This window comes from Vanessa cardui, chromosome 14 (genome assembly GCF_905220365.1).
Source record: "Vanessa cardui chromosome 14, ilVanCard2.1, whole genome shotgun sequence".
Lineage (NCBI taxonomy): Eukaryota > Metazoa > Arthropoda > Insecta > Lepidoptera > Nymphalidae > Vanessa > Vanessa cardui.
The window spans coordinates 13,180,677-13,197,669 of NC_061136.1; the positions used below are offsets into that span (position 1 = coordinate 13,180,677).

Sequence of the window (16,993 nt, forward strand, 5' to 3'; positions counted from 1 at the left end):
CCCATACGGATTGATTTAGTTATTAAAGAATATACTACTTTATTGAACATTTAAACAATAAACAAAAATGTATATATATTTATTTTGTTAGGGTCTGTACACTAGTCGGCTTTTTTGTTTATAACTTTATATGTCAATATGTCATTTTGAAGGATAAACAAGATTTTTGCGTCTTTTAACCTGGAAAATATTTAACAAATTATAATCCATATTGAAACGAAATTGACAGTGAATTGCCATAGTTTATCATGTAAAACCAATTAATTATTATAATTTTCAGCAGTGATAATTTTTCTAAGCTTTAATGTCGTGCGGTAAGTGGAACGTTGATCTATATTTTGTTATCTTAACTCAAACATATTCAAAACATTGTTTAAAGTTTTGTAATAAATTTTTCTCAAAATATTTTTTGGTCAAGCATTTCACGGTAGGGAGTTGAAAGGGCAAAGCTAGTTTAAATGTTTTGTAATCAAAACGACCTGGCAACGCGCCAACGTATTCCAGAAATAAACCGTGTGAATCGCGTCCGACATTTATATGAAAATCACGTAAACCGCAGTTATTATTTTATACATGATAAATGGAGCGGCAGCATAACCTGCATTCTAGCATCCATGGCTCCTTCAGGAGTAAGGACTCGTCATCGACAGTTGAGAGTGATCCGCGAGAAAAAATCAAAGATTGTCTTAGAAAATTTATAGCATTTATGTTTACTCAAGTGGGTGTTGGCGCCCTAGTCGTGTGCTATGCGATATTAGGTGCCGCAAGTTTCATGCACATTGAGAAAGACAGTCCTGATGAGCAGCTGGAAAATGTTGTCCAGTGGAGACGGAATTGTGTTGAGCAGCTGTGGAACATCACAAACAAATACAATGTCTTAAACTACACAGCTTGGATGTCTAACAGTAACAAAGTTCTAAGGGACTTTCAAAATAATGTTACATCAGCTATACATTTGGGATATAATGGGCGGTCCTCAGAAGACATATGGTCCTTTCCAGCAGCACTAATGTACTCATTGTCAGTGTTCACAATGATCGGGTACGGCAATGTTGTACCCAAAACTGTCTGGGGGAAGATTGTAACAATTGCATATGCTTGTTTTGGAATTCCAATTTATGTACTTTATTTCTGTAACATGGGAAAAGTACTGGCTAAGACATTCAAATGGTTATATATCACAGCTCATGAATGTAGTCGGAGAGAGGATCCGTTGCTTGAAGATGGAGAAATACAACCCATTAAGAAAAAGATAACTGTCCCGTCCACTGCTTGTCTCTGGGTTATTTCCTTTTACATTTTGACGGGGACGATTATGTTTGGTGCTTGGGAGAAATGGAACTATCTAGACTCTACATATTTCTGTGTGATTAGTTTATGTAAGATTGGTTTTGGTGACTTTGTACCTGGGGCGAATATAGCAGATTCAGCTGAAGGTTCTCACTTGAAGCTCGTCATAAACTTTATATATGTTTTGCTCGGTATGGGGTTAGTGGCAATGTGTTATAATCTAATGTGTGAAGATGTTCGAGTTAAAGTGCGGGAACTACGAGAGGATTTGAAGAACTGTTTAGATGATATTACACTTAAAATAACTGTTTGCATGAATGATACTAAGTATTATCACCAGAGACAGACTAGAAATATAAAATGATGAACATAAATATACAATTGTTTCAAATGTTCCTTATTACAGTTTCAAGTTTTTTTTTAATATAAAATTCAACAGCTAAATGGAAGATGTTGTAGTTTGTTATAATGGTTATTTATTTAGCAGTAGTTTTAATAATATTTTTGGTTGTGACCATTACAAATATATTTTTATCAGTATTTTTTTTTAATTTAAAGTATATTTTCTTTCTTATTTACTTTTTGAAAATAAATAATCTCTCTTTGACTATCTTATACTACTTTTAATGTATTTACATATTATTTAAGGACATATTAATTTTATTGATAACATATATTTCAAAAAGGATATATTAAAGACAAAAATTTCATAGTTTGAATTTGAATATAAGCATAATCAATCAGCAATGTGTTTATCATAGGACGTAACTTGTTTTCTTTTTAATAAGACATGATAGAAACATAAAAGTACAATCATAATTTTAATAATAAATAAATACAATTAATATAAAATATTTTTTTATTTTTTCAAGTTGCAGGAAATAAATTTAGAACATTTATTTAATAAACCTCAAAATCTATGGTTTTCCCTTTGGTGCGATGTTAGGAGCTAATTCTACAAAACTACTCCTACACTATGCTTGTTACATGCACATGTACATTTTACACATATATTACATATTAAGTGGGTAATTAATGAATGTTAGACACATACGGACTTCCTCGCGATGTATTCCTTTCCCGCCGAGCATCAGAATAATTATCAGCACAATTTCGTATTTCCACTCAATCACATGACAGTTCAGCGGTTGAACTGTTTGAATTGAAGTGTTTAAACCTGCGATCGTTGATTAAAATTTATATCGCAATGGTGTCATAAAACAATCGACGATACTGCAAATCAATTAGGAAATATTTCGTACTTGGTGGTACGGCTTTCTGCAAACCCGTCTGGATAGGTACCACTCACTTATCAGTTACTACCGCCAAATAACAGTTATAACGCCAAATAACAATGCTCGCCCGCCAACATAAAAATAAACCCAAAAAAAAAAGTTTTTCAATCGGGAGAGGAGTGTCATATCAGAGTCGGCAATACTGCTAGCGACAATCAATCAGGAAACATTTCATAGTTTCTTAATCGGGAGGAGAGTAGAGCACGAAGGTTTGGCCCTTAATTATAACTGTAACTTATGAAGCTATGTATCGAGAGTGAGCGCGGCGATGCTGCCGCTGCGGCTGCGGCGCGTGACCGGCCACGAGGGTCGCGCTAACGACATCCTCTTCGTTCCAGCCATGAAACCGCCGCTCGAACCGCAAACGCTCGTGTTCTTTGGAGGAGATGTGCAGGTTGACAATTTTTGATGTATGATAATTTATAATTCCTATTACAAATATCTTTACAAATATTTTGTAAAGAGGGTACCTGATATTTTATCGCCAAAGACTAACACTTGTTTAGTTACTACTAGAGGAGTGTGTAATACGTAACAATAAACATAACGATAGCAATATCTTAGTTTGTTACGATGTGCGAAATGGTCAAAATTTGGCAAGACTATGATTATCAGATGGCCGATCTGCTTATTTATTAAATAAAAAAACCTTGTTTGTTAAAAGTCGCATACGACTTGAAGTCGATAGAGGTACTTTGGTACTGGAAAATTTGTAGATTTAAGAATATTGTCCATTCCATATATGAAACATACACTGCCACAGATGGGAATGGAAAGAAACCAGTCATTTACGGATTAGATGTGTCTAATAATACTGGCTGCCTCACTTTGTAAATCGATACATTAATATAAAATGTTTTTAATGTTAAAATATCTTTAGGTCAATACTCAGGCCTAAAACCCTAATGTCAATGGACTTAAAATAATAGTATTATTTTCTAAAACAGGATTATCCAGAAGTGATGCAAGCGCATCGCGACAACAGGAACTACTTGAAATGGAACCTGGAAAATACAGCGCGTCTGCTTGCTAACAACTATCCCACCAAGCATATATTGGTTGTGAGGCCAGCCAGGTACGGTGACATGCACCCCATTGGCCGATTTAAAATAACCTAAAAATTATTGTCCAATAGAGGACACGAGCATCAACCAATGACAGCACGAGAACAATATCCTTTGGGAATTCTTTTGGTAGATTTTTTTTGCAATTTAAATATCGTGTTTCAGGATAGAGTACAAGAGTTTCAGTTGCTATGACAACTTCGTGCCGAGCAACAACGCGGGCGTCCCCGACCACACGCCGACACACAACGCTCTGCACCATTTGGAGAGGTATACCTGCGCATCCATCGTAGTAAACCTTTTATTATACTTTTGAAATGTGCTATTGATATAGCGTGAATGGAAGTATTATGATTTTGGCGAAATAGATTAGAGCCACGTTTAAAAAAAGATCTTTCGAAGGATCAGGGGTCTCAGTACCCTGGAACCCCCCCCCTGGGTATTGGAGGCCCGCATAGGCGGGCCCACCGTCAGGGCGTCACGGTAGCATGCGTAAGCGATCCCGTGGCGTCCGCCGAAAGACGCAGAGGGTACCGCTGGTTTTTTAGTGGGTATACCCGGTGGGCCTGGGCGCAATAGGCGTTCAGGAAACCGGGGAGTCCCACACACGCCCCCACTTTCCATCACGTGGGGGAAGCGCGTAAAGCGTTTTTCCAGCGTAAAAAGAAAAAAAAGATCTTTCGAAGGATACCTGAACCCTGGAGGGCAGAGAACACGCCAACGGGTCAAGGGTTCTTATTTGTTTTAAATTTGACATCTCCAACATGTAGTAAGTCAATTAAAGGATTTTTTTTCAATGCACCAAATTGAACACTTAAGCTTCTCAGCCAATACGAATCCACTAGAAAGAAAACATTTGTTTATCATTAAACACCGTATGCATATTCCACCATGATATTCTATTCCGAGTTTTGGCAGATTTTCATCCAATTCCTGCTGAACAATTTTAGTGACGGTAGTACCGACAATTATTAGATAGATGACAGAATATTTATTATATAACCTTTATTTTTACATTAAAGCATGTGCCCTGTCCTACAGATGCAATTTTTTATAAATACATTTAAGTTGAGGTCATGTTAATTAATCTTTAAGTTAAATAATGAATGTTTAATATTACAAACAGTAAATTGTCCTGTTCATTAAAAAAATAAATACTTTTGCAGATTACTTCAAGGTGTAACAGGGAGGTTAAAATCTTTCCCGACACCGGAATTATTAGAAGCGGTGACCTCAGTGGTGATTCCCGAAGAAATCGACATCGAAGAGTTACATGTGAGTGTTGCCATTTGAATTTGTAATGTTTTTTATTTTGGTTGTCAAAATAATTATCCACAATCGTTTATATAAAATGTTTCAATTTCCCCAATGAATTTTACTATTTCTATGTTTGAAATGTATATCTAGACAGATAGATCTGACAAATACTATCAGTACTTCCCACCCAAGTCGTGCACTGGTAAGTGTTACCACAATAACGTTATTTTGTGCATAAATTATTTACAAGTCTATATTGCTATACAATCAGTACAAACGCAATATTAATACTACTTAAATTTTAAATGTGTTAATTGAAAACTGTTAAATACAGTATTGTTATGAAAAATTGCTTATATTAGCAAAATATATATTTTCCCTTTTTTTTAATTGTCTGATAATTATTCTGACACCAATGTTATACATTAATTACTATATTAGTGGGAACTTATTTTGTTACAATATTTTGTATGGGATATAATCTGTATTTGGGTCTGACATATTGACTAATGACATCTGGTGGTCGTAATATGCACTAATTTTAGGTTAGGGTGATTGCATCCGTACGTTGTAGTAGGAATAGTATATTTAACGAAATTATAAAAGGGGTAAAGATTTCAAAACATACTTATGCCTTAGAGATCTCTGACCAATTGATTTTTAAGATTTAATTGCAGGATTTATTTTTTAAAACAGCAATTTTTTTTTGGCCATGTTTTTCAGGCTCCGCCAGTATGTCAGATCCCATATAAGGTTAGAATTTTGTAATTATGTTTGAGAAGGAATTTTTTTTTATCGTCCTTGACAGTTGCTTTTGGTAAATTCTGGGTCAGAAAAGATATTGTCTATGGTACTAACACAATTAACGATCAGCATTCTATTCGATTATAATATATAATTGTAAAGTTCACTATTTTGCACTTAGGCAAACAATGCTAAGACAGCAACATACCATTTAAGATTGATTTTACATTGTTCGATACGATGGTGGTATTGGGTTACGATGGCGGAGCAAAGGGTAATTGTCTATGATAAACATATTTGAATCATAGACAATTGGAACGATGTAGAGGACGTTACTATAAGTGCAAAAGGTCATATGTCACCGAAGCAAAATGTCGGATTATTACTTTGTGTTCTAATAAAGCAAATGGCTATAGTTTGTTCGCGTTAAGAATCCAGTGAGTTGTCATTGTTTACCGGCTTTACTCCGCCCCCTGACCAATCAAATCTTTTTTAACAGCAGGGTGAAGGTGTATGCATATTTGTGTTAAAATTCCAACAAATTATATTTGTTTTAAAGACTAAGTATAATTAATTTAAAAAATACACATTAAAATAAAAAATCGAATCGGGGTGTTTAATCAACAAAATTCTTAACACTATATACAATCGTTTGCGAATCTTGCCATCGCGATGTAGAAATTTACATATTTTGACATAACGTCATCTAGTAGCTATAGGTTACATTAATTATTACGTGTACAGCTTGAATATATTAAATATAAATATATAAATAAAAAAAATTTTAATTATAAAAATATCAGTTAATAATTAATTAAATGTGAACTTGACTTTGTAATTTGAAAAGATTTGATTGGTCAAAGGGGGCGGAGTCAGGCCGGTAAACAATGACAACTCACTGCATTCTTAACGCGAACAGACTATAGTTCGTACCGTGATGTTATACACAAGTAAGCTATTTATTATATATATGTCCTTTTGCCCTTAAGCGATATATTTTATAGTCATGGTAGCGAAGTAAACAAACTAACACCTGATGACGTTTGTACACATTTCGACACGACCTCTTTAGTCATGCCCGCTGGTCCGTGGTCCGCTATCGTACCTGATGCCACTATCACAGCGGAGGGTGTATAGTGAGTGGGTAGGTGTAATCCAGTAGCGTGTGGTGTGTGCAGAGGGTGCGGCGAGCGCCGCGCGGGCCGGCAGCGAGCGAGTGAGTAGGTCTAGTTCCCGCGCAGTGTAAGCGCCTGCGCGACATCTATTAGTTGGCAGCGTTTTCGTAGTATGCAATTGAGTTTTTCAAAAATTTCAGCGAATTTCTAGAATTTCTTCTCCGTTTAATTCTAAAGATCGAGATTTCATTAATACGTTGTAATAGGCTATTTGACAATGCGAAAAATAAATCGTGAATTATTGTAATCAGTGTATATTATGAGTTTAAAAATGGTTATTTACTAACGAAACTTGAAAATAGTACTTAATTTATTCAAAAACGTATAAATAAAAATGCATTTTTTCAAACGTTTGTTACGTGACACAAAACGCTCCTGATTGGCCAGGCTTATGATGAAGTCACTTTCTTGTAAACTTTGCTTTTCTACTATATGTACCACAGATTAAAATACAGCAAAGTGACGTCACCGACCCCATTGCAGCGCCACATTGTCCAAGTAGCGTTTTCGCGCGTTATTTAAATATGGTTATTTGAATTTTTAATACAATATTTTTCGGCAAATATGTACAAGAAATAAAAAAAAAACAACTTTTACTGGGTCCCTAAACCTCTACTAAATAATATAAAAAATATTTTAAAAACCAGTCAAATAGCCTATACTATAGCGTTATATCTCGTATCGATACTGGCTGCATAAGCTACTAATGTGGGCACAATTAATAGTAATTCAGTTTAGTTACGGCCCAAAAGTCTTATATTGAGAATCCTTGTAAATCGACAAAGTTATGGTCAGTGCATTTCTGAATTTACAATTCTCAATGCGCTGCTAATCATGAATACTTTATTTCAAAGTTTTGTGTCCGCGAAAACACTGCTTCACTAACCTTTCAAATTAAAATACAGTAATTAAAACTGAAAAATTACATATAAGAATACATAAGAGTTTACACTGAGCCCTACCCCAGACTGGTGTTCATAGCTTTTTCAAAATATGAATAGCCCATTCCAATTGGTAGAGGTTAGAAGGCAAATAAATAATTTAAATAGAAAGTACAGAATTAAATAAATGCTTTCGAAAGTAACTTATTAATTACTTTATATACATATGTATAGTACGACACAAATTAGATGTAGCATCGGAAAATGCAATGGAATGAAAATAAAACCGATTACTGCCGATTTACACAACCAATAGAAATAGCTCCCTATCGCGCCATTCGACGCTATTCGTCGCTATAGATTCACGCGTCAGAGAAAGCAAGTGCATGTAAATCCACGCGTCAATTTGACGAATATATTAGGTCATAAGATATTACAAGTTATTACGTTTGTGCAAAGATCATTTTCGTTCATGAGAAATACATATTGATAATTTGGGATAGCGTACTCAATTCGGATGTGATCGGTTTTACGAATTTTGCCGATGCGACATCTAAGTTGTGTCGTACTATATATATATTTTTAAGAAAACGTAAATAGAAAATTGGAGAATTAAATAAATACGAATAAAATGTTCGATAAAAGTATGCCTTTTGCGATTGAAATGGACTAGCTATAAACATATATATTTCATATTATTATATATTTGCGTTCATGATACAGCTTTATGTATGTAGTGTATTAGATATTGCTTTTCGAGTTTAGTTGTGTGTGTGAGTAGAACATATTAACGCTTACTTGCCTTATTTTGGCTTTAGTATGTCTTAAATATTTAACTGCTTCTATTAAGTTAAAGAAAGTTTGTGTGCAAAAGTTTATCGTGTATTTATATCATCAATTAAGTTGTCGAACACTTTAAGAATGAAACGATCGCTTTTTCGGGAATTTGTAATTTATTATTTAAAAAATTACATTTCAGGCAAAAATTAAGTAATTGTTTTTTCGGGTCTGAAGTGTCTATTTCCGAACCAGTGGTAGAATTTTTAAGACCAATGAGAAAGTGATATGCCTCTATGTTGATTAAATATATTTATATTAAGTTTTGAATTTAATTAATGTTACTTCCTGGATATTTTATCTATTGTAATTTAATCTGAAAATGATCTATGCATCTAAATAAAGCAGATACCCAAAAAATTAAAAAGTACATATAATTTTTTTGGATGTGTTTAAAATAGAGCAGTTGTGTGACATATTGAATGTAGCGTATTTATATGTTATGATTAAATAATTTAGTTTGCATTTTTAATAACTATTTAATAAAATCATCGCAATCATTCTAGTTTTGATTTTTTATTAAGTTGCAAAATATACTTTGTATTGTGAATAAAAATCAATTAATTGATGTTCTTTTATTAATGTATATGATAATGTATATAATGAAATTGTTTTCAAACCAGTTTGAGAAAAACGCGTCTTTCATTTTATATAATTATGTAATAATAAGTATAGTAGGACACAAATTAGATGTAGCATCGGAAAATGCAATGGAATGAAAATAAAACCGATCACTGCCGATTTACACAACCAATAGAAATAGCTCCCTATCGCGCCATTCGACGTTATTCGTCGCTATAGATTCACGCGTCAGAGAAAGCAAGTGCATGTAAATCCACGCGTCAAATTGACGAATATATTAGGTCATATGATATTACAAGTTATTACGTTTGTACGAAGATCATATTCGCATGAGAAATAAATATTGATAACTTGGTATAGCGTACTCAATTCGGATGTGATCGGTTTTACGAATTTTGCCGATGCGACATCTAAGTTGTGTCGTACTATACTATATTTGGTCATTTGTGTTTCCGATATTTCCGTACACGTAATTTGTTATATTTTAAACGAAATACATGACCATATCTATCTTCCATATGCGCGAAGTGGGAGGGATACTTCAATAATTTTGCATTAGAACCAGAAAGGCTTCTATACTGGGATCTAAATTTGTAGAACTTTAATTTAGTTATTGGAAAATAATAGGTATAAATTATTACAGTAATGTAGACTTACGGTAAAAAAGGAAATGCATACAAACTCTTATTTTTTTAATGAAATTTCAGTTGTTTTTACGAAGTGGTTTGAAATCGATGATATTTGATAGACTAATTCTCTGGCGTTATGTTAAAGTTAATTTGTTTCGATGTATCAGAGAGTCAGATCCGCTGTGGTGGCGGGAGAAGCTGGCCCTGGATGAAAGCAGTCTCACACTGGTGGGGTTCAGCAAGGGCTGTGTCGTTCTCAACCAAATCATCTACGAGTTTCATTACACTAAGACCTTGACACCGGGCGATGCGCATATGATGAGGTACTTAAGTAAAGTAAAGTAACAGCCTGTAAATTACCCAACTAACTCTACTAACCACTGGGCCATCTCAGCTCTAGATGAGGTACTTAGATATATTAAAAGAGGATGCATGCTATGTTCATTAAAGGCTTGGTTTGTTAATGTGCCTGTTATTTTTTTTATGCTATTAATTGGCGGACGACCATATGGGCCATCTGATGGTAAGGTGTTATTACCGCCCATAGACAATGGCGCTGTAAGAAACATTAACCATCACTTTCATCGTCAATGCGCCACAAACCTTGGATACTAAGATGTTATATCCCTTGTGCCTTTAGTTACACTGGCTCACTCGCCCTTCAAACCGGAACACAACGATACCAATACTGTTGTTTGACGGTATAATATCCGATGAGTGGTAGGTACCCAACCAGATGGGCTTGCGCCAATAAAAAGTTATGTAAATGAATAAATGGTACAGGTTTATGGGTCGCGTGGAGAGCATGTGTTGGTTGGACGGCGGACACGCGGGCGGGAAGAACACTTGGATCACATCTCGCAGTCTGCTCGAAACGCTCACCAGGCTCAGTGAGACTTACATCTTTTCTAGCATCTAAACTATACTGGTTTGGGGGTTGATTGGCTTTAAAAGATTACTCGATATATACATATCAATTTTGACTCGAGATAAAATTGTCAACTTTTGGATCCTTAAATACAACGTCTCATAATGATTGAAAAACTGGCAAAGAATTGTGCGATCGCGCAAACTTCGATAATAGGCTATTTGACAATGCGAAAAATAAATTGTGAATTATTGTAATCAGTGTATATTATGAGTTTAAAAATGGTAATTTACTAACGAAACTTGAAAATAATACTTATTTTATTCAAAAATCCATAAATAGAAATGCTTTTTTTTAAACGTTTGTCACGTGACACAAAGCGCTCCTGATTGGCCGGGCTTATGATACTATATATACCACAGATTAAAATACAGGAAAGTGACGTCACCGACCCCATTGCAGCGCCATATTGTCCAAGTAGCGTTTTCGCGCGCTATTTAAATATGGAATTTTTAATATGATATTTTTCGGCAAATATGTACTAGAAATAAAAAATACAATTTTTATTGGGTTTCTTAACTTCTACTAAATAATATAAAACTGATTTTAAAAACCAGTCAAATAGCCTATTTTGATGTTTTGGAAAGAGACAGTCTCTAAGTTGCTAAGCACGCGACCTAAGAGAGATGAGGCGAGGGGATGCAGGGTCAATGTCTTTACGTGCTTTACGTAATACTGGATTTTACCATTGACAACTTCCAAATTCGGGGTGGATATTGTATATTTCTTGACACAATCAAACAAAAAAGAAGTTTTCGAATCAATTTGTGCAGAATTATGTCTCGTGCAAAAATATTAAGTTTATTTATCATAAACTTATGTAACAGGCATTGTCGTGTTTGTTTATGGTGACTCACAGCTTAGTTCTTACCTGACAGACGTAAACGTGTTCATTCACGTGAGCCCGTACCAGGTGCAAGACGAGAGCCGGCCCTGGATTGGGCGGGAAGAGAAAACCTTCACGACTCTCTTGAAGAAATTGGGTGCTAAGGTGAGTTCCGTACTGGTATTAAGACATTGTTCTTGGTGGTAGGGCTTTGTGCAAGCCCGTCTGGATAGGTACCACCCACTCATCAGTTATTCTACCGCCAAATAACAGTACTCAGTATTGTTGTGTTGCGGTTTGAAAGGTGAGTGAGCGAGTGTAACTAAAGGCACAAGAGACATAACATCTTAGTTCCCAAGATTGGTGGTACATTGACGATGTAAGGAATAGTTAATATTTCTTACAGCATCATTGTCTATGGGTGATGGTGACCATTTAGCGTCAGGTGGCCTATATGCTCGTCCGCCAACCTATAACATAAAAAAAAACTGAGCGATACTTCACTCCTGGCCTAGCCATCATCAAAATTTGTTAAGTATCTAGGTATCAATCATTTTAGTACAAATAAATTTGTGATTTCTGAATGATTTGGCAAATGCCAAACTTATTAATTACAAAAGGATTTAGATACAGAAAGTTTAATACTTTTTAGTAAACGTTATATTCCTAATAATGGATACCACCTCGTCGATTATTTTCTTTTGGGACTGGTCAGGTTTTGTACAAATTATAATATGATATTATTAGAAATAGAATTAAGAAATGATATTTTTTAATAATTTCAATGGCGGCCAATAGACATTTTCATTCTATGACAGGCTAATCGCTAAATATTCTGACAGCTAAGCGAATGGACGATTATCGCCAACCAGTCGTCCTTATATATCATCGTCACGGTGTTGTTATTTGTGATTTTAATTTTCTTCAAGCTGAGATGGCCCAGTGGTTAGAACGCGTGCATCTTAACCGATGATTGCGGGTTCAAACCCAGGCAAGCACCGCTGATTCATGTGCTTAATTGTGTTTATAATTCATCTCATGCTCGGCGGTGAAGGAAAACATCGCGAGGAAACCTGCATGTGTCTAATTTCATCGAAATTCTGGCACATGTGCATTCCACCAACCCGCATTGGAACAGCGTGGTGGAATACGTTCCAAACCCTCTCCTTAATGGAAGAGGAGGCCTTATCTCAGCAGTGGGAAATTTACAGGCTGTCACTTTTATTTTACTTACTTTTAATTTTCTTCTAATAATATAGTATAGTACGACACAAATTAGATGTAGCATCGGAAAATGCAATGGAATGAAAATAAAACCGATTACTGCCGATTTACACAACCAATAGAAATAGCTCCCTATCGCGCCATTCGACGCTATTCGTCGCTATAGATTCACGTGTCAGAGAAAGCAAGTGCATGTAAATCGGCCCGTCAAATTGATGAATATATTAGGTCATATGATATTACAAGTTATTACGTTTGTGTAAAGATCATATTCGCATGAGAAATAAATTTTGATAATTTGGTATAGCGTACTCAATTCGGATGTGATCGGTTTTACGAATTTTGCCGATGCGACATCTAAGTTGTGTCGTACTATATGTATATACGTATATACGTACCACGCTTGGTGGTAGGGCTTTGTGCGAGCCCGTCTGGGTAGGTACCACCCACTCATCAGTTATTCTACCGCCAAATAACAGTCAGTATTGTTGTGTTCCGGTTTGAAGGGTGAGTGAGCCAGTGTAACTACAGGCACAAGGGACATAACATCTTAGTTCCCAAGGTTAGTGGCGCAGTGACGATGTAAGGAATAGTTAATATTTCTCACAGCGTCATTGTCTATGGGTGATGGTGACCACTTACCATCAGGTGGCCCATATGCTCGTCCGCCAACCTATACTAAACCTTGGGGATAAAGTCTTTTCGCATATAGTATGTATGAACTTGTAATAAAATCTCTTTGGCTATACCATTTGTATATGGCTGGTTTTGGTATCATTAAAAAGTTTTAATTTTAAAGAAGGCACTTCCAAATTCAAATTAGGAATTTGTGTGATTTTCATTTGTTTTTGTTGTTGTTAAAATGAGTGAATCTAAAGAAGAAATTCAATACATTTTAAAATTTTACTATAAAAAAGGTAAAAATGCAACTCAAGCCGCGAAATAAATTTGTGATGTTTATGGACCTAATGCAGTATCTGTGAGAGTAGCGCAAGTTTGGTTTAAGCATTTTCAAGCCGGAAATTTTGATATCAAAGATGCATCTCGCTCTGGTCGCCCTGTTACGGACAAAATTGATGCCATTTTTGAAGTGCAAGATCGGCATATTAGTAGTTACGATGTAGCTGAAGAACTGGCAATTGACCACAAAACGGTTTTGACTCATTTGAATAAAGCTGGTTACACAAAAAAGCTCGATATATGGGTGCCTCATGAACTCACTGAAAGAAACCTAATGAACCGTGTACTCATTTATGATTCTTTATTACGACGTAATGAAACCGAACCATTTTTGAAGAAGCTGATAACTGGTGATGAAAAGTGGATCACATACGACAAGAACGTGCGAAAAAGATCGTGGTCAAAGGCCAGTCAAGCTTCACAGACTGTGGCAAAACCCGGATTAACTCGCAACAAGGTAATGCTGTGTTTATAGTGGGATTGGAAGGGCATCATTCATTATGAGCTGTTACCGCCTGGCAGGACCATCGATTCAGAACTGTATTGCGAACAATTGATGAGATTGAAGCAAGAAATTGAGAGAAAGCGGCCAGAATTGATCAACAGAAGGGGTGTGGTTTTTCACCATGACAACGCTAGACCTCACACATCTTTAGCCACTCAACAAAAATTACGAGAGTTTGGCTGGGAGGTATTAATGCATCCGCCGTATAGTCTTTACCTTGCACCTTCAGATTTTCATCTGTTTCGGTCTCTGCAGAATTCCTTAGGCAGTGTCAGGTTAACATCACGAGAGGATTGCCAAAACCACTTGTCGCAGTTTTTCGATCAGAAGCCCCAAAATTTTTACAGCAATGGCATCATGTCACTACCAACAAGATGGCAAAAAGTTATGGAACAAAATGGCACCTACATACTTTAGTCAAATGTAAATAAACTATAAAAAAAACTTTTTGAATTTTCATATAAAATACGAAGAAACTTTTTCCCTAACCTATTATATATTTGTTTACAGGTCAGCAGGTATCTTCACGATCAGCCAGGCATGCCTCACTCCCTGCACATGCACTTTGAAGTGCTCGCCAACTTCAAGAACATTCAGGAGACCTCCCCGGTCAACCTGCCCGACACGTCAGACGAGGATCCCTAAGTAACTATGGATATTAGAACTATTGTAGTCCAGGGAACAGTGAGTATGGTGGAAAAATCATAAATTGTGTAATGGTGCTTGGTCTATTATTAAATTGGTTTATTGTACGTTTCCACCAACCCGCATTGGAACAGCGTGGTGGAATATGTTCCAAACCTTCTCCTCAAAGGGAGAGGAGGCCTTTAGCACAACAGTGGGAATTTACAGGCTGTTGTTGTTGTTATTGTTCGTAAGATTTTAGCTAAAGAAAAGTAAAATATTACACGTTTTCAAATTCTGAAATTACTTAAATAGTTACACAATACAATTACGTAAATTCGTGATAATTTTGTAGATGACATTTTTTGTAGCGTTATTTTCCTTTATTGTGGTTTACATTACGTAAAACTGTTATATCATAATCTGTGCAAGTAACATTCTATACTATACTCACTGTTTCAAAGATTAGAGATAATATCGAATGAAAGATTGTGACAAAAATTGTTGTGAAAGTTATTAACAGTATTTTTAATTATTAAAGGCTTCGTAGATAATCAGAGAGAGATGAAGAGAAAATATATGTTTTAACTCGTAACGGATAAATTAATATGAAAATAAAAATAGTGTTTAGATACAAAGACAGATTATTTGTAGCCGGTTATTGATGAGGTGAGATATATAATGATAGAAAAATAGAAAGTACACCCTATTCCAGTCTAACGTTGTATAGATAAGCTACTTTTGATTTATACATATATTCTTGTATTTCTTGTTTAATATATCTTTATCTGTAATACAACACCACTTATAGTTAAGACCCTTAAATCTAACATCCGGTAACTACTTCGCTTGATTTTCAATACGATTTCATTTCACATTTTGACAATTTCTTCGCGAATTGTATTCAAATATAGATTATTTAAGATCTACAACAAAGATGTTGAACCAGGGCTGCCAATGCCTATTCACCCAATTCCCCAAAAATCTAAACGAAATTCTCCAAATTCGTGAAAAAAAAAGACCTTGGTGGTAGGTGTTTGTGCAAGCCCGTCTGGGTAGGTACCACCCACTCATCAGTTATTCTACCGCCAAATAACAGTACTCAGTATTGCTGTCTTCCGGTTTGAAGGGTGAGTGAGCCAGTGTAACTACAGGCACTAGAGACGTAGTATCTTAGTTCACAAGGCTGATGGCACATTGACGATGTAAGGAATAGTTAATATTTCTTACAGCGTCATGGTCTATGGGTGATGGTGACCACTTACCACCAGGTGGTCCATATGCTCGTCCGCCAACCTATACCATAAAAAAAAAATTCCCGAGTATCTGGTAACATGTTAACTAATAATCGACAATTTCCATTTTCGTACTAACAAAACGGCTAAACAATCAGTTACGCATCATTTGGTATAATAAGAATATATAAGACAATTCCCCTCGTTTTCTCCGCATAGTGACAATCCCTACACCAATCTCCGATCGATTCTCCGCAATTTGGGGAATTCTCCACACATTGACAACGCTGTGTTGAACACAAACATGAATAACGTCAATGTCAAAACTGTTTATTTTGCTTTATGGTCGGAATATTTTTATTATTATTGCAAACTTTCTTAAAAAACAATTAAAGTACACTTAACTCATGGAATTTTTACAGAGTAATATTTATGCTCGAAAATTTTAAAAGTTTTTGACAACAATATATCACTTTTTTTTTAATAATAAGATAAAGTAGAGTTTTAGTAATTTGCCGTTTCGTAAATTGTACAATAACTTTGAAAAATATGCTATTTTCCGTTAGTGAAACTATTGATGGTTGTATTTGTGTGATCTTAGTCTTTACTAAATACTAAAAAAATGAATATAGTTATTCTTAATTTATAAATTTACTGACATATATATTTTTAAAAAAGGTAGGTCAAAGGTAAAGGTCAATTTATCACGAAAATAAATATATTTAAGCTAAATTATTTTCTGTGTATGCATTTTTATATTGCTACTAAATTTGTAAATATATATATATATATATGGAGAGATTATTATTAAGTATGAGAATTATTATTACATAAATAGTACTTTTGAAATTATAAATGTACATTCCATGATATTTTAACTTGTAGGTACAAACCGTAATAAAACTGCAAAACTATAAAAAAATATAATATTTTAGAA

General features: G+C 35.0%; 2 protein-coding genes across 2 annotated transcripts; both read left to right on the forward strand.

The window, feature by feature from the left end:
* The first annotated feature begins 122 nt into the window (after positions 1 to 122).
* Positions 123 to 15,605, forward strand: LOC124535020 (mitochondrial protein C2orf69 homolog). Its single transcript, XM_047111039.1, has 10 exons — positions 123 to 314; positions 2,829 to 2,979; positions 3,533 to 3,660; positions 3,815 to 3,919; positions 4,816 to 4,924; positions 6,829 to 6,866; positions 9,922 to 10,077; positions 10,538 to 10,644; positions 11,561 to 11,673; positions 14,708 to 15,605. Exons 2-10 carry the CDS (start codon positions 2,854 to 2,856, stop codon positions 14,840 to 14,842), a joined length of 1,017 nt encoding a protein of 338 aa, XP_046966995.1. The 5' UTR covers positions 123 to 314; positions 2,829 to 2,853; the 3' UTR covers positions 14,843 to 15,605.
* On the forward strand, positions 350 to 1,816 carry LOC124535019 (TWiK family of potassium channels protein 7). Its single transcript, XM_047111038.1, has one exon. The coding sequence runs from the start codon at positions 581 to 583 to the stop codon at positions 1,652 to 1,654; it is 1,074 nt and encodes a 357-aa protein (XP_046966994.1). The 5' UTR covers positions 350 to 580; the 3' UTR covers positions 1,655 to 1,816.
* Positions 15,606 to 16,993: the final 1,388 nt, after the last annotated feature.